This window comes from Lissotriton helveticus, chromosome 2_1, assembly GCF_964261635.1.
Source record: "Lissotriton helveticus chromosome 2_1, aLisHel1.1, whole genome shotgun sequence".
In the NCBI taxonomy this organism is placed as follows: domain Eukaryota; kingdom Metazoa; phylum Chordata; class Amphibia; order Caudata; family Salamandridae; genus Lissotriton; species Lissotriton helveticus.
Genome location: NC_136059.1, coordinates 1,059,503,182 through 1,059,529,058, shown reverse-complemented (window position 1 = coordinate 1,059,529,058; position 25,877 = coordinate 1,059,503,182). Strand labels below are relative to the sequence as shown.

Genomic DNA, 25,877 nt, shown 5'->3' with positions numbered 1-25,877 from the left:
GCATTTTCTACCCCTGGTGGACATTATCAGTTTGTGGTAATGCCCTTTGGGTTGAAAAATGCACCTGCCACCTTCCAAAGGCTGGTGAATCAAGTTCTCACTGGGATGGATGACTTCTGTGCAGCATATCTGGATGATATTGCTGTCTTTAGCTCCACCTGGGAGGATCACCTGGTCCACCTGAGGAAAGTGTTAGAGGCCCTGCAAAAGGCAGGCCTCACTATCAAGGCCACTAAGTGCCAGATAGGGCAGGCACAGGTTGTATACCTGGGCCACCTTGTAGGTGGAGGACAGGTTCAGCCATTGGAGAGTAAGATACAGGCCATCAAGGACTGGGCTCCTCCAATCACCCAGACTCAGGTTCGAGCTTTCTTGGGCCTGACTGGGTACTATAGGAAATTTGTCAGAAATTATGGGTCCATAGTGACCCCCCTTAATGACCTGACAAGTAAAAAGATGCCAAAGAAAGTTCAGTGGACAGCAAGCTGTCAGAAAGCATTCGATGACCTAAAGCAGGCCATGTGCACAGCACCTATCCTAAAGAGTCCAGACTTCTCCAAACCATTCATTGTCCAAACAGATGCTTCTGAGTTGGGTGTGGGAGCTGTTCTATCTCAGCTGAATTTTGATGGTAACGACCAGCCAATTGCTTTCATTAGCAGAAGGCTGACCCCCAGAGAGAAAAATTGGTCAGCTATTGAGAGGGAGGCCTTTGCTGTGGTTTGGGCCTGAAGAAGCTGAGGTTCTTCTTGTTTGGTACTCACTTCACAGTTCAGACCGACCACAAGCCCCTCTTATGGCTAAGTCAGATGAAGGGTGAAAACCCCAAACTATTTAGGTGGTCCATTTCCCTACAGGGGATGGATTTTACAGTGGAGCACAGACCTGGTACTGATCATGGCAATGCTGATGGGCTCTCCAGGTATTTCCACTTAGAGCAAGAAGACTCACCTGGTCAAGGTTAGTTTATTGTCCCAAAGTTTGGGGGGGGGGGTCATGTAGGAGAGTAGGGTCTGCAATCCTATGATCACCCAGATTTTTGCTTTTTGCTTCACTGGTTTACGACTTTCCCTGGCTGTGGGCCTGCTAATCAGACCCACAGCCTAGCTGTTCTCTCTACTCCAAATTGTACCCAGGTACTGAATTGGCACTGGGCCCTCTCAAGTCCCTGTACCCAGGGCTGAGGTGCACCCAGAAGTCTCCCAGGGGCTGCAGCATGTATTATGCCACCCCTGGGCTGACTAACTAAATCAGACACAACTGGCTGCTTGACAGCTGCGGCAGAGTGGTGTACTCACCCTCTGCTGTAGATATAGTATTCCTATATCTAAACCTAAATGGACACACAGATCTCCTATCAGTCACTCCTATGGCAGGCCTTGACAATCCTGAAGGCAGAGTGCTTGGAATCGTGTGAGATAGTGCTCTGGCATGAGCTGAGCCTGTCTGCGGCTTTCGGGATCCATCCCTTAACCGTTTCCATGATATCGCATACCATATACTCTTAAGTGCATTATAATCCTCGCGGTTATATGCCAACTCTGGTATCGCTTTATCAAAACATGTCGAGTAAGGTGTCATACGAATTGGAATACTAACCCCTCGCCAATTCTGGCGACGGGGTTAGCATTCCACCCTTCTAGAGGGACACGACATGTATGTAACCTGTAACCCCGGTTAAAGTCAGACCAAGCCTCTCTTCTGAAAAAGTATAAAATCGCTATAGCTCTTGCTAAATCCTCATATTTTTCCACCAAAATTATGGATTCTACAAATAAGTCGAAAGACATATTTGCCATCGTGGAGGAACTATCTAACCCAGCTAGACTTACACCAGGGCCACTTCCCTCCCAAATTCTGTGCGATTCCCTGAATGCTTTTTTTATCGGAAAAATAGCTAAAATTAAAGCTACTATTGCTGCTCAAACTTTACCCGTCCATTCCCCAACCCCTGAGTTCTCTAAATACTCTAACTCTCGCACTCTCACCTCCATTCCCCCCATTTCGATGACTACCTTTCTTTCACTTCTGCACAAAATTTCTTCTGGTTCTCCTCGTGATTGCTGCCCCCCCTTGGTCCTTCGAGCAGCTTTCACTTCCTGTCCTGAGCCCCCCTTGGCCCTCATTAATAGCTCTTTGGTCACTGGGGCTGTCCCCTGCTCTTTTAAACAAGCGGAGGTGGTTGCCATTTTAAAAAAATCTTCAGCAGACCCCTCTATCTTGACCAACTACCGCCCTATATCCCTTCTCCCTTTCCTCAGCAAAGTTCTGGAATCGCACGTGACTTCCATACTCAGTTCCTTCATTGAGGACTCGTGTGTCCTGGACCCTAAGCAAGCAGGGTTTAGACCTGCGCACTCAACGGAGGCTGTCATTCTCTCCGTGATGGATGAACTGCGCAGAGGGGCTGATGTTAACATCCGACAAGCCCTGGTCCTTCTGGATCTATCGGCCGCTTTCGACACGGTCGACCATGGGATCCTGGTCGACCGTGTCGAGGAGGCCGGCATCCGAGGGACCGCCCTTGACTGGGTCCAGTCCTTTCTGACGGGACGACATCAAGCTGTCAGGCTGTCTCAGTTCTCCGCCACTCAGGTTGCGTTGTCCTGCGGTGTCCCTCAGGGCTCTTCAATATCCCCTCTTCTTTTTAATTTGTATTTGGCCCCGTTACTCCGTGCCCTCCGCGGGTTGAACGTTACTGCGTTCAACTACGCGGATGATATTCAACTGATTTTTAACATTGATTCTTCTGAGGATTCCATCTCCACTTTTCAAAATACACTCTGTCTTATCAGTGACTGGATGAGCTTAAATCATCTGAAGCTCAACCCCGACAAGACTGAACTAATTCTTGTCGGGGGAGCCTCCAACCCATGGCAACCGTCCATCTGGCCTGCCAGTCTTGGTAGCCCTCCCTCTCCAGTCCACTCTGCCAAAAGTCTGGGTGTCATTATCAGCAATGATCTCTCAATGACCCCCCAGATCAGCGCAGTGGTGTCCGCCAGCCACTTCCAACTCAGGAAACTCCGGAAAATATCTCGCCTTCTTACCACCGAAGCGCTTACGTTGGCTATCTTGGCATTAGTGATCAGTCGACTCGACTATGCCAACGTGCTATACGTCGGTATTCCTGAGTACCAGCAGAGAAGACTCCAGCTGATACAAAATCAGGCTGCTCGCCTGATTTTTCACCAGCCCAGAGATCAGCACGTTCGCCCACTCTTAAGAGTCTTCATTGGCTGCCGGTTTCTGCTCGCTGTCAATTCAAGCTTGGCTGCACCATCTATAAGTCTCTCTCTGGTTCAGGCCCCTCCTTTATCTCTTCTCTCCTCTGCTCTTATACTCCGTCCCGCACCCTACGTTCGTCCCAAATGGCCCTGCTATCCACTCCCAGGTTCAAGAGGAAAAAACACGGGGGCTTAAGGTTCTCTCTTTTAGCCCCATCCTTCTGGAACTCTCTTCCTCTTTCTCTTAGACTAGCACCCTCATACTCTGGCTTTAGATCACTTCTCAAAACTTTTCTCTTTACTATTTCGTATCCTTAGATCTTGTTTCCTTTCTATCTATTTCCATCACGCCCCAGCACAGCGCCAAGAAACCTAATGGTGTTAGCCGCGCTCAACAAATTCTTTTCAAATCAAATCAAATCAAATCAAAGCCTTAGCTCCACAAAATGGATGCTGCCACCGAGACACAAGTCTGCCCTCCTGCTGCTGGGAGTCCTCCCAGCCCAGGAGGCAAGGACAAAGGGTTTCCTGCCAGGGGCGGTGCCAGCACCGTCCCAGACAGGATTTTGTGTATCCTAGGTAGGCAGGGCTTTAGAGGAAGGTGACTGCAAGTGGCACCCCGGTGCTCACTGTGCATAGGCTGGCTGGAACCAGTTCCAGGGGCACTCCAGCCCCTGATCTGGGGAAAGCCCGCCAAAGGAGAGGGGTGTAACCACCCCCCTCCTAGTCCCACCCATAGGGCAGGACTTAGTCGCGTGCCAGCCCCTTTTTGCAGGATAAAGGTAGGACCTGGCCCCCTTCCAAATCAGATCATCTTTGAATCCTGAAACTACTTTCCACGAAAGGAACTCAAGACTTCTTCCCAAGATTCTCCCTTGTGACTAAGGAGTAGTCACCCTGCAGCAGCAGGCACCAACCAAGCATCGCGGTTTGTTGCCAGTCTCTCCTCTGGATCAAGACTGCTCCAGCACGACGAGAACCGGCTTCCCTGGCACCTCTGACCTCAACCTACATCATCAGCCCAGCTGTGATCCGTGGGTGTGACGAGACCTCGAGGGACCGGCCATCTTCAGAACTGCACGACGCTTGTCCAGCACGACCACCGAGTGACCCTCGACCGAGTGCTTTGGGGTAAGAGAAGCCCCGACCCTGAGCAGCTCCAGCACCGAAGTTCAGCCCCCCTGCATCCACGAGATCTGCGTGGGGCCCTTCTGCTCTTTGCTGCCAACCGCGTTGTCCAGGTCGCTTGCCCGTTGGCTAGTGGCCCCCTCACGACGCTCCACGACGACAACCACTGCTGGTCTGGTTGCTCCAGACTAGCCCTTGCTCCCCTCCAAAAGAGGAGCACCCTGGACCCTCCTGTTCCACTCAAGACGCCATTTTAGGTCCACCGCATGGGCCTTGCATTTGCCAAGACTTGTTGCCCAAATCCTGGGTCCAGCGACGTCGACAGCAAGAACCTTCGTGGGACAGCTCGCACCTCCATCCTGGTCGCCGACAACGCCTCCTGGTCCGAGAGACTGCAGAGCCCAGCAGCGCCCACTCACCTGGCTGAGGTGACTTCGTCCGGTGCCATCCTGGTGCCCACTCAAATCACTGGCTAGTGATTCAGAACTTGGTCCCCTCTGCTTACAGGGTTCTTCTTCCCTGATCCAGGCTTGGATCACTCCGAACTTTCTTCACTGGCCGCCTGCCAGCAACTCTTTCTTCAGGCTCCTGGATCTTCAACGAGGGTTTCCGACGCAACTTCAACCCTATGCAGCCGCAGCCCCTGGGCTAGGTAACCTGAGTACTCCGGTGCTCCAGCATAGTCCAACACCCTAAGTGTTCGGATCCACTCTTGTTTTCGACCCACCTAGTCGGGTTCGCCCGAGAACAGTAACTTTGCAACTGCTAGCCTCCATAGACTTTTTCCCGCCTTACGCGTGAGAGTTCCCACTCTGCACACGACGTCCACAGGCCTCCTGCATCTAATCCCAGTGTTTAGAATTGTAGGCCTAGCGATTCCTGAGTCTAGAAAAGTATTACTTACCTGCTAGCAAGTTCGCATTCCACTTACTGAGTATATGGTTTTTCGTGCCCCTCGGGCATTTGTGTAAATTGTGCGACTTAAAGTATTTTCGTAAGAGTTTTGTTGTGTGCTTAGCTCCCTGACTCATAAAGAGTTCAGGGTAGACTTGTTATAAATAAATACACTTTATTTTTTGATAACAACTTGTGTGGTGTCCTTTCACTTGGTGTTCAAGGGCTAATGTGATGGTAAAACAGCTGGCTTAACACGCCCTCTAGAATCTTAGCCTTAGACTGCTCGTATCCATGCTACTAGGATAGCTGGTCTATCAGGTTGACTTACAACCAATCATCAATAAGGGTTGTTTGGACTGATACATAGTGTTCACTAGAATAGTGAGCACTGCATATCAGGCCAACTTCTCACAGGGCACATGTCGCAGCAGACGCCATTCAATAAAAGTGGTGCGCAATCCTCCTATAGCAAGCAGGGCAGAGGTGGATACAGAGGAAACAGTGCCAAGGGTAGAGGCAGAGGCAACAACAGTTCCCGTTCCTCTGCCACCAACAAACAGTGACTCCCTGTCACTGCCCCCCGACCATCCAACACCTGTCGGGGGGAGACTCCAACAGTTCCTGCCAGTCTGGAAGTCCATCACCACAGACAGGTGGGTCAGGAAACTTATCCAGTTCGGCTATTGTTTGGAGCTGACATCCACTCCACCAAACATACCCCCAAAACACCCTCCTATGTCAGCAGAGCACTTGCACTTATTGCAGCAGGAGGTTCTGGTGATGCTGCAAAAAGGCGCAATAGAGCTCGTGCCAGTGGAGGAAGAAGGCACAGGGGTTTATTCCCTGTACTTCTTAATCCCAAAAAAGGACGGCTCACTCAGACCGATTCTGGACCTACGCCCCTTGAACCAGTACATTCTTTCAGAACACTTCCACATGTTGACACTGCAGCAGGTTCTTCCCTTGTTACAACGGGGAGACTTCCTCGCAACCTTGGACCTCAAGGATGCTTACTTTCACATACCACTCCACCCATCCCACAGAAAGTACCTCTGGTTCACCATCCAAAACCGGCATTACCAGTTCAAGGTCCTCCCCTTCGGAGTGACCACTGCTCCCAGAGTGTTCACGAAGTGTCTGGCGACAGTGGCGGCGCACCTCCGGAGACAGAGTATACATGTCTACCCTTATCTGGACGACTGGCTCGTTCAGGCAAAGTCAGCCCAGCAGTGCGCCGCAGATATGTCCCACACCATTCACCTCCTTCACAGTCTAGGATTTTCACTAAACTACCCAAAGTCGCACCTTCAGCCAGCCCATGTGCGGCAGTATTTGGGCGCGACGATAAATACTCTGGCTGCCACAGCTCAGCCAAACCCAGCGAGGATCGACAACATCCAGTCGCTACTCCAGAGGTTCAGGCCGCAACACTCACTCCCAGCGAGAGTGTTCATGCAGTTAATAGGCATGATGGCCTCCTGCATCTTCATAGTCCAGCACGCCAGGTTGCATATTTATTTTATTTTTGGTTTTTCTATAGCGCATAGTCACCCATGAGTATCCCAGCGCATATGCGTTCGCTCCAAGAATGCTTGGCGCATCAGTGGACTCAGGCTCAAGGACAGTTGAACGACCTAGTGTTGGTGACGGGTCGGGCATACAGCTCTCTGCATTGGTGGAATCCACACAACCTTTGCAAGGGCCGACCGTTCCAAGAGCCTGTGCCACAGATTACACTGACGACGGACGCATCTCTCCAGGGATGGGGGGCTCATGTGCTCCACTACACAGTGCAGGGACTATGGACGAAGCAACAAAAGAAGTTGCACATCAACTACTTGGAACTGATGGCAATCTTCATGGCTCTCAAGTCCTTCAAAGTACATCTGTGCAACAAAGTCGTGTTGATCCGGACGGACAACATGACAGCCATGTACTACATTCAAAAGCAGGGAGGTACGCACTCTCCACAGTTGTCTCATCTGGCTCAGAGCATGTGGAAGTGGGCCATTCAGAGGAACATCTTCCTCATGGCGGAACACCTCCCGGGCAAGGACAATCAGATGGCGGATCTGCTCAGCAGGTACAGCCACCAGATGCACGAGTGGGAGTTACACCCATCAGTACTCCGCCCGTACTTCCAGCAGTGGGGTCATCCAGAGATAGACCTGTTTGCCACAAGGGAAAACGCAAAATGCCACAGCTTTGCCGCCAGGTTCCCTCACCCACAGTCGCAGGGCAATGCGATATGGATGAACTGGTCAGGCAAATTTGCGTACGCTTTTCCTCCAGCACCTCTCATCCCGCTGGTGGCAAGAAAGCTAAAGCAGCACTCGATGACTCTCATCCTGGTTGCTCCAACGTGGGCACGCCAACCATGGTACACCACGTTTCTAGAACTCTCCGTGGTACCGCATCAAAGGCTGCACCTCACACCCAGGCTCTTGATGCAGAACCATGGCGACATTCAGCATCCAGATCCGCAGCAGCTCAATCTGCCGATCTGGCTCCTGAGGTCTTAGAGTTTGGCTACCTTAATTTGCCCCCTGAATGCATGGACATCATCCGGGAGGCAAGAAAGCCCACTACCAGAGCTTGCTATGCAGCGAAATGGAAGCGGTTTGTCATCTACTGTACAGAGCACAATATCAACCCGCTAGATGCATCCATTCCTAATATCATCTGCTATTTGTTGCATCTTTACAAATGCAATCTAGCATACGCTTCCATTCGGAAACACTTATCCGCCATAGCGGCTTATCTCCAAAACAGGCAGCATCTCTCTCTGTCTTCAGGGTGCCTGCCATTACAGCATTCCTCGAAGGGCTGAAGCGGGTCATCCCTCCCAGGACCCCGCTAGCTCCTGTGTGGAACCTCAATGTGGTACTCACCAGATTGATGGGTCCCCCGTTTGAACCTCTGCATTCATGTGAGATTCAGTTCCTTACATGGAAAGTGGCTTTTCTCATTGCCATCACGTTTCTAAGACGTGTTAGTGAGCTACAGGCGCTCACAATTTAAGAGCCATTTATACAAATTCATTCAAACAGGGTGGTGCTGCGCACTAACCCCAAGTTTCTTCCGAAGGTGGTGTCGCAGTTTCATGTCAATCAAACCATCGAACTGCCCGCATTGTTTCCAAACCCAGAAACAGTAGCAGAAAGAATGCTCCATACGCTTGATGTCAAAAGAGCGCTAATGTACTATATTGACAGAACACAACATTTTAGAAAGACACAACAACTCTTTGTTGCCTTCTCAGCCCAGCATAAAGGCAACCCCATTTCCAAAGCAGGTATAGCCAGGTGGATCGTTAAGTGTATTCAGATTTGCTATCAGAAGGCTAAGCGCACTTTAACGGTCCCCCCCCAGGGCACACTCCACACGCAAGTTGGGGGCCTCCATGGCATTCCTAGGAAACATTCCTTTGGAAGACATTTGTAGGGCAGCCACATGGTCTACACCACATACGTTTACCAAACATTAGTGTGTGGATGTGCATTCCAAACAGCAGGCAGCTGTAGGACAGGCTGTTCTTAAAACACTTTTTCAGACTACTGCAGCTGGCACGGGCGGCCGCCGTTAGTGGAGGGACTGCTATGTATTCTATGCTATAGATATGAATTTAGCAGCCCACATGCCTCGAACTGAATATGCTACTTACCAGTATGCATCTGTTATTGGCATGTAGGGCTGCTAACATTCATATCGCCCGTCCTCCTCCCCGGCGCCCGTGGCAGCTGCAGACTTTTCTTGCATTTAATCTCTAGCATGGCCATCACTTACACGATTACACTCCATCCTTGTCACAATGGCTAAAAACAATCTGGGGATGGAGTCGATGCCCATGCGCACTGTAATCCAGGGGAGGAGCCACCTATCTCGTGATACTTCGAAGACTCTTCCAGGACAACAATGTGCAATCATAATCATCCGGACCCAACACTAGGCGGCGATCTATGCTATAGATATGAATGTTAGCAGCCCTACATGCCAAGAACAGATGCATACTGGTAAGTAGCATATTCATTCTTTTCGGTCCATCTGGACAAAGTGGTGCTTCAAACAAAGGCCCTTATTTCTGCCTAAAGTTGTCACTCCCTTTCACATCGGACAGACTATTACGTGCGCTGTCTTTCTACCTTGACCCCACGAAAGATTTCCGGGTGGACGATCAACTCTAAATGTGCTATATGGATGCCAAGAAAGGTCTGGCGGTGCAAAAGCGTACCGTCTCTCGATGGGTCATCCTTTGTATAAAGATTTGTTACGCTTTAGCTAAAAAGGAACCTCCAGTGGGGCTGCGACCTCATTCCACTAGAGCTATGGCAGCGACTACTGCTTTGTCACATTGAGTCCCACTCATTGACATCTACCAGGCGGCTACATGGGCTTCTATGCACTCATTCCCTAGACATTACAGCCTGGATAGTCCTGTCCGGAGGGACGGCTATTTTGCCCATTCTGCCCTCCAGGACTTTCTGGTGTGAACATCTTTCGCAGTCCCTCCTCCAGGGTTGGTATTGCTAGGTTATCTATTCTAAGGTAAGGAATCTATAACTAATAGTATCTCTCAGATGAACAAGTTACTTATCTTTCGGTAATGATGTATCTGTAAGAGACAAATATTAGTTATAGACTCCTTACCGCCCACCCATCCTCCCTGCTCTGCGAACTGACTTATAAGGATAGGGACTCCTTTGCAGGGCCCTAGAGTAGCGCACTAGTGGTCCATGTCTCTCATGGTTCTGTACTTCTGGCGTATAAGGTTGTGTCAGAACTGACGTCAGCCCACAGGGGCGGCGTCTAAGTAGGCACTGCGACGTCATTCCGGATACCCTGATGACGGACGCGGACTCGACCAACGCCACCTACCAACGCGCAGGGGTAATGCTGAAGAAAAATTCTCTGCATCCAGTCTGATGCCTGGGGGTAATTCTAAGGTAAGGAATCTATAACTAATATATGTTTCTTACAGATACATGGTTACCGAAAGTAAGTAGCTTGTTCCTCTGTGCACTTTATCACTTCTGCCCAGTGCTTAAGTGCTTCTGCTCACTCTGGAAAACATGGTAACATTGGCGTACTCCCAATCTGAAAGAGACACGTTAGTATTAGATTCCTTACCTTAGAATATCCCCAGGTGTCAGACTGGATCCGGAAAATTTTGCGTAGCAGTACCCTTGCGCGTCGGTAGGCGTCGTCTGCGGCTCCGCGTCCGTCGTGGGCGCCGTGATGACGTCGTCTGAGTACTTAGACGCCGCCTCCGCGTGCTGACGTCAGTTCTTCTTTTTTCCACGCCAGCAAGCGCAGATCTGGAAAAAGCAGTAACCCTAGTCACTTTTTGACTAACCTTTTTGATCCTTTTTGATCCTATTTCGAGTCTCTCGACTCCGACACGGTGCCTTTAGGGATGCCCGGCTTCAAACCCTGTGGCGATTGCGACCGGCTGATGTCGGTCACGGATCCTCACCGCGTCTGTTTGTCGTGTTTGGGCGTCGACCACGACGACAAGGGCTGCTCCGACTGCCGGGCCCTCTCTTCGAAAGCCAGGCGGGAGCGGTCCCGTAGGCGCCTCGAACTCCGGCAGTCGGTCCCGCGCCGTGAGAGGTCCCGATCCCATGGGAGGTCGAGGGACAGGTCGCGGGCTCTGAGCCATCACAGCTCCGGGAGTAGGCCGCACTCCTCCGGGTCGAAGTCGTCGTCAGGTAAGAGGCACAAGAAGTCCAAGCGGCGTCATCGCTCCTCGGACTCCCCCCGACGCTCGCACGATGCGGCCGGGGGTTCGGGTGACACCGCCCATGCGGCTCCGTCGGAGTCGCGGGCGCCGCGTGCAGCCCCATACCCTACGGTCACTGGGCTCAACGCGACGCCGGAGGAGATCGAGCGCTTCCTCATGGCCATGAGGAAACTCTCTCCTCCGACGGGCTCCGCGGCGCCTTCGGGCCCAGCGGACCCGTCTGGGGGCCCTAGCGGGTCGGCGGCTCCGGCCCCGATGCCGTCGGGTGCTTTGGCCCCGACGCCGCCGACGCCTTCGGGCCCGGCGCCGCAAGTCCCCGTTATCCCGACGCCGCCGGTGCCTTCGGGCCCGGCGCCGAGGGGTCCAGTTGTTCCGACGCCGCCGGCGCCTTCGGGCCCGGCGCCGCAAGATGCCGCTGGTCCTCCTTCGGGATCTGGTTTGTCGCCGGTGGATCTGACGACCTCCCCGGCGTCGGACCCTCAGGTGTCGCCTCCGGCGCCGGCCTCGGGCGGCGCCGTCCCCGGTTCCACTTTCGTTCCTGTTCCGGCATCGGGACGGCCCCGATGGGCGCCGCTCCAAACGCCGGTTGGAGAGTTCTCTCTCTACGAGCAGGCCCCATTGGATGAGAACCCTGAATTTCAGGAGATGGGTGATGAAGAGGACTGGGAGGGGTCTGAGGACCCTCTGACCAGGGAGTGTCAGTCTCATGAGGACTGGACAGGAGACCTTGGGGAGGCCAGTGGCCTGGACACCTCTCCAGACACTGGTTTTGTCTCCCCTCCTTCCGTGGCATCGGAGGAAGGGGCAACTTATAGTGTGGTGCTGATGAGGGCTGCCAAGGCCTTGGGCCTTGAGCTCCCCGTCGCGGCCGTGAGGACTAACCTCCTCACTGAGGTCCTTAAACCGCAGTCAAGCTCAACCGAGCCTCTGCTGCCTTTTAATGAGGCCTTGACCGACGTTCTGCTGGGCACTTGGTCCAAGCCCGCTACGGTTCGCCCGTAGATAGGAACGTGGCCAGACGCCACCGCCCAGCCCCGGGCGACCCATGTTTCCTGTCCTCCCACCCTACCCCCGAGAGCCTGGTCATCCAGGCCTCCAATTCCCAGACCGCATTCCCGTCCGCCCCCCCGGACCGGGAATCCAAGAGGTATGACCAGTATGGGAAGAAGATCTTCTCATCACTTAGCCTCGGCCTGCGGTCTTCTAACACCGCCTGCCTCTTGGGGCGTTACACCCACTCTGTGTGGGATAAGGTCGCGGAAGTGCTGCCAGAGTGTCCGTTGGAGGTACGGGCCAAACTCGGCCAAGCCCTTGTGGAGGGCCGGGATGCAGCGAAATACTCTATTAGGTGTGGGCTGGATACCACCGACTCGCTAGGCAGAGCGATGGCTACGACGGTGGCGGTCAGACGCCACGCCTGGCTGAGGTCCGCCAACTTCTCGGCAGATGTCCAGAACACACTTATGGACATGCCGTTCGATGGCCGTCGCCTCTTTGGCGACAAGGCAGACCATGCGCTTGAGCGTTTTAAGGACTCCAGGGCTACGGCCAAGTCCTTAGGCTTTTCGGGCCAGCGCCAGCAACCGGCTGCCTATCACTCCTTTTGTGGCCACGGAAGGGGTGCGCCCACACGCGCCGCCAGCCACGCACCACAGGGCAATACCCAACGCGGTGGCGGCCGTGGGAACCGCCGTCCGGGCGGTCGGGGCAACGGCGAGGTCAGTCCACACCTTCCCCCGCAGCATCCGCCTCGAAACCCTCCTAGTCCGTGCTTCCAGGCCCATGTGACGCCAGTGGGGGCAGGGTTCGCCATCACCACCTCCACTGGCGCACGGTCACTTCGGACAGGTGGGTGCTGCAAATCGTCCGAAGGGGCTACTCCCTCCCCTTCGAGGCGACTCCTCCAGCCATGCCACCGCAGAACCACCGTGTATCGGGGGATCACTTGCGACTTCTGCAGGAGGAAGTTACGGCCCTCTTGGCCAAGGGGGCCATTGAGCGCGTTCCTGGGCCAGAAGTAGGGTGTGGTTGCTACTCCCACTACTTCCTGGTACCCAAGAAGGGCAAAGGGGGCCTACGCCCTATCTTGGACCTACGGAACGTCAACGGCTTCCTCCGGAAGGAGAAGTTCAAGATGCTGACACTGGCTCAGGTCCTTGCTGCCCTGGACCCAGGAGACTGGATGGTAGCGTTGGACTTGCAGGACGCTTATTTTCATATCCCCGTCCTGCCTGCCCACCGGCGCTACCTGCGGTTCATGGTGGGCCACGAGCACTTTCAGTTTACCGTGCTCCCCTTCGGCCTTACCAGCGCCCCACGGGTGTTCACGAAAGTGATGGCGGTGGTCGCAGCTCATCTGCGTCGGTTAGGGGTTTCAGTCTTCCCCTACCTCGACGACTGGTTGTTGAAGGCGGGCTCGCCCCAGACAGTCGTCAGCCACCTCCAGACGACGGCAGACCTCCTGCACCAGCTGGGGTTTTCCATCAATGTGCCGAAGTCGCACCTGTGTCCCTCTCAGAAGCTCCTCTTCATCGGAGCGGTTCTGGACTCGGCTCGGTTTCGGGTTTATCCACCCGAACAGCGGGTCCGGGATATTCAGGCTCTGATTCCCATCTTTCAGCCGTTATCCCGGGTCTCGGTCAGGTTGACGCTGCGGCTTCTGGGGCTGATGGCCTCCTGCATCCTACTGGTGCATCACGCCAGGTGGCGGATGCGGGCTCTGCAGTGGGACCTGAAGTTTCAGTGGGCCCAGCATCAGGGCAACCTATCCGACCACGTCCTGATCTCGGAGGGCACTGCGAGACAGCTGCAGTGGTGGCTTACGGACCGCGATTGGGTCAGCGGCAGATCCCTCTCCCTACCCCAACCGGAGCACGTAGTTGTGACGGACGCGTCCCTCCAGGGCTGGGGAGGCCACATGGGAGAGGCGGAGATCAGAGGCCTCTGGTCTCCGGCAGAGGCCCGGCTCCACATCAACCTGTTGGAGCTCAGGGCGATTCGTCTGGCACTGAAGGCATTCCTCCCCTCTGTCCGGGGGAGTGTAGTGCAGGTGTTCACGGACAACACCACCGCCATGTGGTACTGCAACAAACAGGGCGGTGTGGGGTCGTGGATCCTTTGTCAAGAGGCTCTTCGCCTTTGGCAATGGCTGGAACGCCAGGGCGTGACCCTGGTGGCTCAACACCTGGCAGGTTCTCTGAACGCCAGGGCGGACGAGCTCAGCCGTCGGTGCATGATGGATCACGAATGGCGTCTGAACTCGGACGTGGCGCAAGGCCTCTTTCAGCGATGGGGAGAGCCTTGGTTAGATCTATTCGCCACCGAAGAGAACGCGCAATGTCATCAGTTCTGCGCGTTGGAATTTCCAAGGCGGCACTCGCTCGGCGACGCTTTTCGTCGCGAGTGGAGTTGCGGTCTGTTGTACGCCTTTCCGCCTATACCACTTCTGCCCAGAGTGCTGAAGAAGATCAAGCGCGACCGGGCCCAAGTCATCCTTGTGGCTCCGGACTGGGCTCGAAGGTACTGGTATCCAGAGCTACTCAGTCTGTCAGTCGATCCCCCGGTTCGTCTGCCTCTTCAGGAGGACCTTCTGTCGCAGCAGCAGGGGACGGTCCTCCACCCGAACCTGTCCAGTCTCCACCTCCATGCTTGGAGATTGAGCGGCGACAGTTGAGGCCATTTGACTTGCCTCCTGAAGTCTGTAACATCATTCTGGCAGCCAGGCGTCCCTCCACAAAGTCGGTATACGCCTGCAGGTGGAACAGATTTGTGGCATGGTGCACAGCAAAGGCTGTGGATCCTCTTTCTGCCCCTCTTTCTGAGGTTCTTCTCTTCCTTCTTTCTCTTGCCCAGCAGGGCTCTGCTCTGGGCACTCTCAAGGGCTACCTTTCTGCCCTTTCAGCCTTTCTCAGGCTACCTGATCAGCCTTCTTTGTTCAAGTCCCCTATTATAAATAGATTTCTTAAGGGCATCACTCACACGTTTCCTCCTGTTCCGTTTGTGATGCCTCAGTGGGACTTGAACCTGGTTTTAACATTCCTGATGTGCGCTCCCTTTGAGCCACTTCACAACTGTCCTCTTCGCCTTCTGACTTTGAAGACTGCTTTCCTGGTTGCCATCACCTCTGCCAGGAGAGTGAGTGAGCTCCAGGCTCTATCTTCTAAACCTCCTTTCCTCTCTGTCCATCCGGACAAGGTTGTTCTGAGGACTCGTCCTTTTTTCCTGCCCAAGGTTGTCACGGCCTTTCACATCGGGCAGTCTATCACTTTGCCAACCTTCTTTCCGCCACCGCATCCCTCTAAAGAGGAAGAGCGGCTCCATCGTCTGGACCCAAAACGTGCGCTCTCATTCTATTTGGTTCAGAAAAGGGGGTGGTGATGAACAGAGTGTCAGAATTAAGCAGACCACTCTTACCCAGTCCAAAGATCAGGGCTTGATCCATCACCGTTATTTAGCTCACTGCCCCATCCCAGCTCAGAACCTGGCTATATGCAAATTAGTCTGTCCCTGGCCCAGTGCATCATGGGAACAGGGCATACCAAACTACCAAGCCAATTCTTCACCAGAAAGGAGACAAGCTTCCGGGGACCGGTTTCTGCCATTTCAGGCGTCGTCGGCCCGGCTTGCTTGAATCCTGATGGAGCAGTGAGCAAGGGACTCATGTCTGAGTATACCCTTCCACGCTTATGGTGGACAAAATGATTCAGAAAAGGGGGTGGTGATGAACAGAGCGTCTGAATTAAGCAGACCACTCTTACCCAGTCCAAAGATCAGGGCTTGCTGCTTAATTCAGGCACTCTGTTCATCACCACCCCCTTTTCTGACTCATTCTATTTGGATCGCACACGCCAGTTCCGGGTGGATGACCAACTCTTTGTTGGTTACGTGGGCGCTAAGAAGGGGAAAGCGGTACACAAGAGGACCATCTCCCGGTGGATCATCTTGTGTATCCAGGCATGCTACTCCTTGGCTAGGAAGGAGCCCCCTGCTGGATTGCGGGCTCATTCCACCCGAGCCACGGCTACTACCACTGCCCTGGGCAGGGGTGTGCCCTTACAAGACATCTGTCAGGCAGCTACGTGGGCATCGCTGCACACGTTTGCAAGACACTACTGCCTGGACAGCCAAGTCCGGAGGGATGGCTTTTTTGGCCGTTCCGTCCTCCAGGACTTTCTGGTGTGAGTATTGGTTCGCAGACCCACCACAGGGGTTGGTATTGCTGGGGTATCTATTCTAAGGTAAGGAATCTAATACTAACGTGTCACTTTCAGATGCACAAGTTACTACTTGTGTAACGATATATCTGTAAGAGACATTAGTTAGTATTAGATTCCTTACCGACCCACCCATCCTCCCCGTTCTGCGAACCAATACCTAGGGTTAGGGTTGTCCCCTTCAGGGCCCTAGTTTCACTGGCACCAGTGTTGGTTTTTGGCATAGCTCTGCGTTTCTGGCGCGGAAAAGCTGTGTCTAAGAACTGACGTCAGCACGCGGGCAAGGGTACTGCTACGCAAAATTTTCCAGATCCAGTCTGACACCTGGGGATATTCTAAGGTAAGGAATCTAATACTAACTAATGTCTCTTACAGATATATCGTTACACAAGTAGTAACTTGTGCGTTAGCACTTTTGATTTGCTTCTAAGTCTCTAGTACATTGGCACTACATATGCCCTGAGCCTGTAAATTAAATGCTACTAGTGGACCTGCAACATGTCTCAGGCCTGCCACTGCAGCCGGTGTGCAATTTTAAACTGCAGTTTCAACCTTGGTCATACCGAAGACATGCTGTTATATGTTCGCGAGCCTGTTACCTATCTACCTGAACTGCTCCGTGAGTATGTTAAGATCTGAAAGAGACACGTTAGTGATAGATTCCTTACCTTAGAATGTCCCCAGGCGTCAGACTGGATCCGAAAAGTTTTGCTTAGTTGTACCCGTGCGCATCAGTAGGTGGCGTCCTTCGGCTCCGCGTCCGTCACTGGCGTCGTAAGCGCCGAGATGACGACACAGAGACTACTTAGGCGCCACCCATGCGCGCGGATGTCAGTTCTTTCTTTTTCCGCGCCAGCAAGCGCAGATCTGGATCGAGCAAGTACCTTAGTCACTTTTTGACTACTATTTTGTCTGCCCCTTTTTTCTCCATAGGGATGCCTGGCTTTAAGTCTTGTGGGGCCTGCCGCCGTAATATGTTGGTAGCGGACCCCCACGATGTTTGCCTCTACTGCCTGGAGATTAATCACGACTTCCGGGACTTGACGAGCCATGGTCCGAAGGCCTTGCACGAGTGGTGCCGGAAATTGCTGGAGGTCTGGCATTCCTCTCACCGCCGCTCCCGGTCTAGGGGCCGTTCCCAGGACCGCTCGCGGGACCGGAGCCGTCGCTCCTCGGGCTCCAAGTCTTCACCCTCAGAATTCGGTAAGCGACGTCATAAAAAGATGTTGAAGAAGCGTGTTCGCTCTCCGACGTCCCCCTGTCGCTCCTCGGAGGCGGGCGAGCAAGACAGGAGCTCCGCCCCTGCGGCTCCTCTGGAGCCTGGGAGTCCCACGGTCTACCCGCCCTCCTTGGGTTCGTTGGCGACTCCCAAACAGGTGCAATAGTTTCTTGCTATCATGGATCGCCTTTTCAGGCCTCGGGCTCCAGCCGGCGCGCCTTTGGGCCCAGCGGTCCCGTGTCCAGATCCTGTTGGCCCGGCGGCTCCGCCAGCGGCTCCAGCCCCGGCGCCACAGGATCCTCTGGCGTTGGCCCCGGCCTGGCGCCACGAGGAGCAGCGTTGCCGGCACCGGCCCCGGGCCCCGCCCTCGACTCCACCCTTGGCGCTGCAATGGGTGCCGTTTATCCCACCCTTGTCCCGGTTCCAGGACCATTTTGTTCCGACCTGGGATCCGCATTAGGAGGCCAGCAAAGCCGGTGTCGTTCTCGACGCCGTTTGTTCCTTCTCCGGCTCTGGCCCTGCCTCCGCGACTGGCCCCTCCGGCGCCGGAGGCAGAGGAGGACTGGGAAGGATCTGAGGACCCTCTTGCCCGGCAGTGTGACTCCGAGCAGGATTGGGTGGACTATCTGGAAGACGCCGGCAATCTTGATGTCTCATCTGACCCGGGGTTTGCCTCTCCCGTGCCCACGATGGAGGAGGCCGCTTCCTACACGATGCTGCTCCGACGGGCTGCTGAGGCCCTCAACCTCGTCCTCCCCACGGTGGCCCTCAAAACTAACCTCCTCACCGAGGTGCTCCAGTCGGCGTCTACGTCTTCGGAGCCGTTGCTTCCCTTCAGTGACGCCCTTACCGAAGTCCTATTGGGGACTTGGTCGCGCCCGGCCACAGGGGCCCCGGTGGATAAAAATGTAGCCAGACGCCACTGCCCGGCACCTGGTGACCCGGCCTTTCTGACCACACATCCCACGCCTGACCTCGACGTCGCAGAGTGCCTTTCCTACAGCTCCCCGGACAAGGACTCTAAGAAACTGGAACAGTTTGGTAGGCGGTTGTTCGCTTCGGCCAGCTTGGGGCTGCTGTCTGTGAACACCACCTGCTTGTTGGGCCGCTACTCTCACGCAGTGTGGGATTCCGTTGCTCAAGTGTTGCCTCAGGGCCCTGAGGAGGTTCAGGCTGTCCTTTCTCAAGCGATTGCTGAAGGTAAGGATGCGGGTAAGTTTGCCATTCGCTGTGGTTTGGACACCACAGACTCGTTTGGGCAGGGCAATTTCTTTGACGCTGGCATTGCGATGTTACGCCTGGTTGCGTTTGACTGGTTTCTCGCCCGATGTCCAGAGCTCGCCCATGGATATGCCCTTTGATAGTACCCGCCTGTTTGACGATAAGGCTGACAGTGCGTTGGACCCAAGTCCTTGGGTCTTTCTGCAAAGAATCCGGCCACTCCTGGTTTTCGTTCCTTACGTGGCCAGGGCGAGGCACCCAGGTTCGTTCCTTCAGCAAGCCTGTGCAGAATCGGCCTCATCACAGCCGTGGTCGCGGCTTTCGGCGAGGGCGGGTCTGGGTATCAGCGTGCGGGTCAGTCCACCTCCACCTCCGCTGCTCCTACCTCCAAACCTTCCTAGTCCGAGCTTCGTGGAGCACTCCACGCCGTTGGGTTGCAGGATCCGCCACCACATCTCCCACTGGCGTGATATCACATCGGGCAAGTGGGTGCTGCAGTTAATCCACAAAGCTTAATCCCTTCCCTTTCAGTCCTCCCCTCCAGTCATGCCACCTCGTTGCCACCGCATGTCGAGGGATCATTTGTTTCTTCTCCAACAGGAAGTCACGGCCCTCTTGGCCAAGGGGGCTGTCGAGCGCGTTCTGGGGCAGGAAGTTGGGAGTGGTTGTTATTCCCACTACTTTCTGGTCCCCAAGAAGGACAAGGGGGGCCTGCGCGCCATCTTGGACCTCCGGGACGTCAATCGCTTCCTCCAGAAGGAGAAGTTCAAAATGCTGACTCTGGATCAGGTCCTGGCTGCCCTAGACCCTCAAGACTGGATGGTAGCGTTGGACTTGCAGGACGCTTATTTTCACATCCCTGTCCTGCTGGCCCATCGGCGTTACCTGCGGTTCATGGTGGGCCAGGAGCATTTTCAGTTTGCCGTGCTCCACTTCGGCCTAACCAGCACCCCTTGGTGTTCACAAAAGTGATGGCGGTGGTCGCAGCTCACCTGCTCGGGTCAGGGGTGTCAGTCTTCCCCTACCTCGACGACTGGTTGTTGAAGGCGAGCTCGCCCCAGGCGTCATCACCCACCTTCAGACTACGGCCGACCTCCTGCATTTGCTGGGGTTCTCCATCAATGTGCCGAAGTCGCACCTGAGTCCCTCTCAGAAGCTCCCCTTTATCGGAGCGGATCTGGATTCGACGCGGTTTCGGGTTTATCCTCCCGAGCAGCGAGTCCAGGATATTTAGGCTATGATTCCGATCTTTCAGCCTCTATTCCGGGTTTCGGTCAGGATGACTTTCCGGCTCCTGGGCCTGATGGCCTCCTGCATCCTGCTAGTGCAACATGCCAGGTGGCATATGCAGGCTCTGCAGTGGGACCTGAAGTTCCAGTGGGCGTAGCATCAGGGCTACTTGACCGATCATGTTCAGGTCTTAGAGGGCACTGCACAACACTTGCAGTGGTGGCTCACGAATCACGATTGTGTCAATGGCAGATCCCTCTCCCATCCACAACCAGAGCGCACAGTGGTGACGGATGCGTCTCTCCTGGGATGGGGAGGTCACTTGGGAGTGGTGGAGATCAGAGGCCTCTTGTCTCCGGTAGAGTCCTGGCTCCATATCAACCTTTTGGAGCTTCGTGCGATCCGACTTGCACTGAAGGCATTCCTTCCCTCTGTCCAGGGAAGTGTGGTGCAGGTGTTCACGGACAACACCACCGCCATGTGGTATTGCAACAAACAGGGCGGGTGGGGTCCTGGACCCTATGTCAGGAGGCTCTGCGCCTCTGGATTTGGCTGGAACATCAAGGCATTACCTTGGTGGTCCAACACCTGGCAGGTTCTCTGAATGCCTGGGCGGACAAACTCAGCCGCCGGTACCTAATGGATAACGAATGGCGTCTGAACTCGGACGTGGCGCAAGGTCTCTTTCAGCAGTGGGGAGAGCCTTGGTTACATTTATTTGCCATCGAAGAGAACGCGCAATGTCATCAGTGTTGCGCGTTGGAATTTCCAAGGCGGCATTTGCTCAGCGACGCTTTTCGTCACGAGTGGAGTTGCGGTCTGTTGTACGCCTTTCCGCCTATACCACTTCTGCCCAGAGTGCTGAAGAATATTCGGCGCGACCGGGCCCGAGTCATCTTGTGGGTCCGGATTGGGCACGAAGATACTGGTATCCCGAGCTACTCAGCATGTCGATCGATCCCCCGATCCAATTGCCTCTTCGGGAGGATCTTCTGTCGCAGCAGCAGGGGACGGTCCTCCATCCGAACCTGTCCAGCCTTCACCTCCATGCGTGGAGAATGAACGGCGACAGTTGACAGCTTTTGATCTTCCTCCCGAAGTCTGGGATGTCATTCTGGCAGCCAGGCGTTCCGCCACAAAAATGGTATACGCCTGCAGGTGGAACAAGTTTGTGGCATGGTGCATGCCTCAATGGGACTTAAACCCTGTCTTTACATATCTGATGTGCGCTCCCTTCGAGCCCCTTCATAACTGTCCCTTGCCTTTTCTCACTTTAAAGACTGCTTTCCTGGTTGCTATCACCTCTGCCAGAAGGGTGAGTGAGCTCCAGGCTCTTTCTTCAAAACCTCCTTTCCTGTCTGTTCATCCGGACAAGGTGGTTCTGAGGATCCCGTCCTTGTTTTTTTCCAAAATGTTGTCACGCCCTTCCACATCGTGCAGACCATCACTTTGCCCACCTTCTTTCCGCCTCCGCATCCTTCCAGAGAGGAAGAGAGGATCCACCGCCTGGACCCAAAACGTGCGCTCTCCTTCTACCTGAGCCACACATCGGTTCCAGGTGGATGACCAGCTCTTTGTTGTCTACGTGGGCGCCAAAAAAGGTTGGGCATTGCACAAACGGACCATCTCTCGGTGGGTCGTTCTCTGCATTAAGGCCTGTTACTCGTTGGTTAAGAAGGAGCCTCCTGTGGGGCTGCGTGCCCATTCCACCAGGGCAACAGCAGCCACTACTGCCTTGGAACGCAGGGGTCCCTTCCAGGACATTTGTCAGGCAGCTATGTGGGCCTCGCTGCACACGTTTACCATACAGTACTGCCTTGACAGTCCAGTCCGGAGGGACGGCTTCTTTGACCGTTCTGTTCTCCGTGACTTTCTGGTGTCATTTTGTTCGCAGACCCTCCACTGGTGTTGGTATTGCTGGGGTATCTATTCTAAGGTAAGGAATCTATCACTAACGTGCCTCTTTCAGATGCACAAGTTACTACTTGTTTAACGCTATATCTGTAACAGACATTAGTTAGTGATAGATTCCTTACCGCCCCACCCATCCTCCCTTTTAGGTCAGCGATTACTAGGGTTAAGGTCATCCTTTTCAGGGCCCTAGTTTTATGCACCAATGTTCAGTATCTTGCATGGCTCTGCGTTCCTGGAGATGAAAGTCGTGTACAGGACTGACGTCGGTGCTCATGGGTGGCGCCTAAGTAGTCTCCGTGACGTCATCTTGGCGCTTACGATGCCAGTGACGGACGCGGGTCGCAGGATACCACCTACTATCGCGCAGGGATACTGCTAAGCAAAACTTTCCGGATCCAGTCTGACACCTTGGGATATTCTAAGGTAAGGAATCTATCACTAACTAATGTCTCTTACAGATATATCGTTACACAAGTAGTAACTTGTGCTTTTAGGGATATTCCGGCCTGGGGATTAATTGGGCAAAATCAACGGTGTTTCCGCTGACAGCTGACACTCAGGAGGTAGAGTTGGACTTCCCGCTGACTTGGACTCACGATCCGGTGAAATACTTGGGAATATGGTTACATAGGGATCCATAACAGTTCATCTCTATGAATTATGGCTGTGTTAATGCACGGATTACTGACCGAGTGGAGCGGTGGCCCCGGTTGCCTCATTCGCTTGCTGATCGGATTGTGGTGACAAAAATGTCTATATTGCCCAAACTCCTCTATTTGTTTGTCAATATCCCAATAAACTGAATACCTCACTGTTTCGGACGCTCCAATCAACATTATTGACATCCAGCAAGTAATATGTTTCAAAGTCAGGTGACCCTAAACTCAATTAGTCTTTAGACAAATACAGTTTCGCTAAGGCTACCCTGCATCTGCCGACTCTCAAATCATTTTATCAACAAAGTATCAGGTTTCGCGAAAAAGGATTACCTAGCTATCACCCATTTTCTTACAAAGCTATTGAGCATGCAGTGCAGAAGCAGCATCTTAGTGTAACTCTAATCGTATTGGGCAGCAGTAGCCATCTAAAAAGCAGATTGATGGTATATCATTTGATGGTACCCTAGTGAGGTTTCGAGCTATCACATCCTCTGATTGATGTCCTATATATTTGTATCCCTAAGTATTTAAATATATGATTGATGTCCTATATACTTGTATCTCTACCTGATACCAGCCTGAACACATCCAGATGTGCCATTAGAGGCAACAGGTCAGTCCGCATGTCCTGCTTATAAGATGACTTGAACAACCCCTTTACTGATCACAACATGTTGTCCCCCCAGCGTCACAATGACCAGCAAGAAGCTCCTTGCTTAGAGCAAACAACAAGGAGGACAGATGACAACACTGATGTGCACATTTTTACCAACTAGGGCTCTGGTACCTAGAAAGCTTCATTGTTTATTTATGTAGTGATCTTCTTATATTGGGTAATTTTCCTAGAAAAATGTTTAGTAGGACATCTTTCATTGAATGTCCTACATCTTGTTTGTTGAATACATAGTAGGCTTTCTTTCTAAAAGCACCTTCTTTCTCTAATGACATTCTTGAAACTGTCTGATGCAGTTACAAAAACTTAATTAGTCTTTTTTAAATTCAGTATTCCAACTACTCATACGAAAACATAGCTACTGTACTTGTTTGCGTTTTGTGTAACGAATAATTATCAACGACTTTATAAATAACAGTCAATTATGTGGTTAATTTTGATATTTACTTGTAGATACTGAGGAGGAATTCTATGATGCTCCAAGCAGCCCAGTGGATGATATTGGCTTTTTTGATGGAACCACTTGTTCTCTAAGTCGATCTGGAAGCATGCGAAGAAACAGGTTACAGAAACAGGAATCTCTGAAGAATATGACCGAATTTCAAATGAGATTTGAAATACCAGAGGTATGAATGTATTTACTCCTGTCTGTCTTTGTGAAATTAATAAATGAAAAAATAATGCATTTACATTTTTACTACATATTATTGGCATTAAATATTTATGGACCAGATCTTTTTATAGGATGAATCTGTTCAAGCTGGACTGACATACCTTAAGGTTCGAGGCATGTGGGCTGCTGAATTCATATCTATAGCATAGATCGCCGCCTAGTGTTGGGTCCGGATGATTGCACATTGTTGTCCTGGAAGAGTCTTCGAAGTATCACGAGATAGGTGGCTCCTCCCCTGGACTACAGTGCGCATGGGCATCGACTCCATCCCCAGATTGTTTTTTTCCGCCATTTGGTTCGGATGTATATTCGACATCTCCAGTTCGGAATCAATATAGACTTTTCCTAAGGCCCGAAGGCCTTTTCCTATACCGTCGGTATTGTTTTGCGTTCGGTCCCAGCTCTGTTCCGGCTCAGTTCCCGAGTCGGACATCCAGAGGAGTCGCGTGGCTCTTCGTTACTCGGGGCCCAGTCGACGCAGCAAGACTTTCGTCGACATCATGGAACGGAGTCCGTTCAAGAGATGTCCCGTGTCCGGATCTAAGTACCCACACATCAACGTCCACCCGGTGTGCAACAAGTGCCTGTCGCCGGACCACGATGAAGCCAACTGTATGGCTTGTTCTAGGTTTCGATCGAAGAAAACGATTCGACTTCGGCGCGTGGCGCGCCAGGAAGCCCGGCAGTCGGCCCCGGCACCGGTGGACATCTTCGACAGAGAAGAAGCAGACGAGCAAGAAGTTCATCTTCAAGTTTCCCCTCCGGCGGAGGAGATCGACTACGAATACGATGCGGATGTCGAGGTGGTCGAGGCAGAAGACGTCGTCGACGAGGTAGGAGACGACAATGAGGCCTACGGGTCCACGGAAGATAGCTCGTGTGAAGAGCTAAGCCCCGACCGCACAATTACTAAGGCTCAGGTCGAGGGATCGCCACACGGCCTTACCCAAGACCTTCCACCCAGATCCACGGCCTCGCCTACGGGCCCGGCTACGGACACTTCTGCGGAGCCGACGTTGGTCAAAACGAAACCGAAACCTTCGGTGTCGACGAAAACTAAAGTAATTGAGACGCCGTCAAAACAGAAGACGTCTGTCACTCCGGCCGCCGCCTCCTCGTCTTCAGACACGTCGGGGCAGCCGAAGCCGAAGAAGGCTGTCGACCCGGGGAAGTAGACCAAGGGCGCCGAGCCAAAGTCTGTCAAGGGCGCAGAGTCAAAGTCGGTCAAGGGCGTCGAACCGAAGACTGGGGCCCCGCACCCCGTAGTCAAGGCCACCGGCACGAAACCGTCGGCATAGAAGGAGGACACAGCGGGCCGAAAAAGGCTGCTCCTGTACCGGATAAAAACAAGGCATCGACGCTCGAGTCTTCACTCGCTGGTGGACCGAAGACGTCTGTCGGATCGACGAAACCGTCCGCTTCCTTTACGAAGCAGGTGTCGGATTCTCTACAATGCATCAGGAACAAGGCTTCCGCGGCCGCACCGAAGGATGCTTCCACCACGAAGCCAGCTGCCACAACGCCAAAGTCTTTGAAGCCACTCCTGTTTACGTTGCCGCCGAAGGTAGCACCAAAGGCCTTCGCACCACGGTCGGTCACCGAAGCGCCCGTACCAGTGTCTACGGCGCAGAAGCCTTCTCAGCCGCTTGGGAGCTTGAAACCTCGACAACCCTCGGTGGAGGAGCAGTTGGAACACTATATCGAAGCCGACACCGGGAAACTCACCCTCTACCAGAGGAAGATCACGGCGACCCAGCCTTTGGAGTCCTACTCGATTCCTTTGAAGCGCAAAAAGCCTGCTGCGGAATCCCCGGTTCTGGTGGAGCCTCTTGCTCCACGGACTCCACGAGTGGCTACACCCTCTCCCACCTATTCGGATGTGGAGGGTGGAGAAGGTGATGACGAGGAGTATGGTTTTCCTGCCAACACTGATCCTGAGGATCACCACGACTCATGGGCAGATGCAGGTGACCCAGGGGATCAGCAAACTGCCCGGGACCCTCAGGTGTACATTGTCAAGACCTCTCCTACTGAGGATTCGGCTGCATTTAACGCTCTAATTGAGAGGGCGGCTAAAAACCAC

The 25,877-nt window shown here is 53.5% G+C and overlaps 1 protein-coding gene across 2 annotated transcripts in view; it reads left to right on the top strand.

The window, feature by feature from the left end:
• Positions 1 to 25,877, top strand: part of VPS13A (vacuolar protein sorting 13 homolog A) — a 2,196,319-nt gene that overhangs the window by 575,683 nt on the left and 1,594,759 nt on the right. For both annotated transcript variants that reach the window (XM_078675860.1, XM_078675861.1), the window contains exon 25: positions 23,575 to 23,747. In XM_078675860.1, the coding sequence (XP_078531986.1) occupies positions 23,575 to 23,747 (173 nt within the window). The remainder of the gene's footprint in view (positions 1 to 23,574; positions 23,748 to 25,877) is intronic.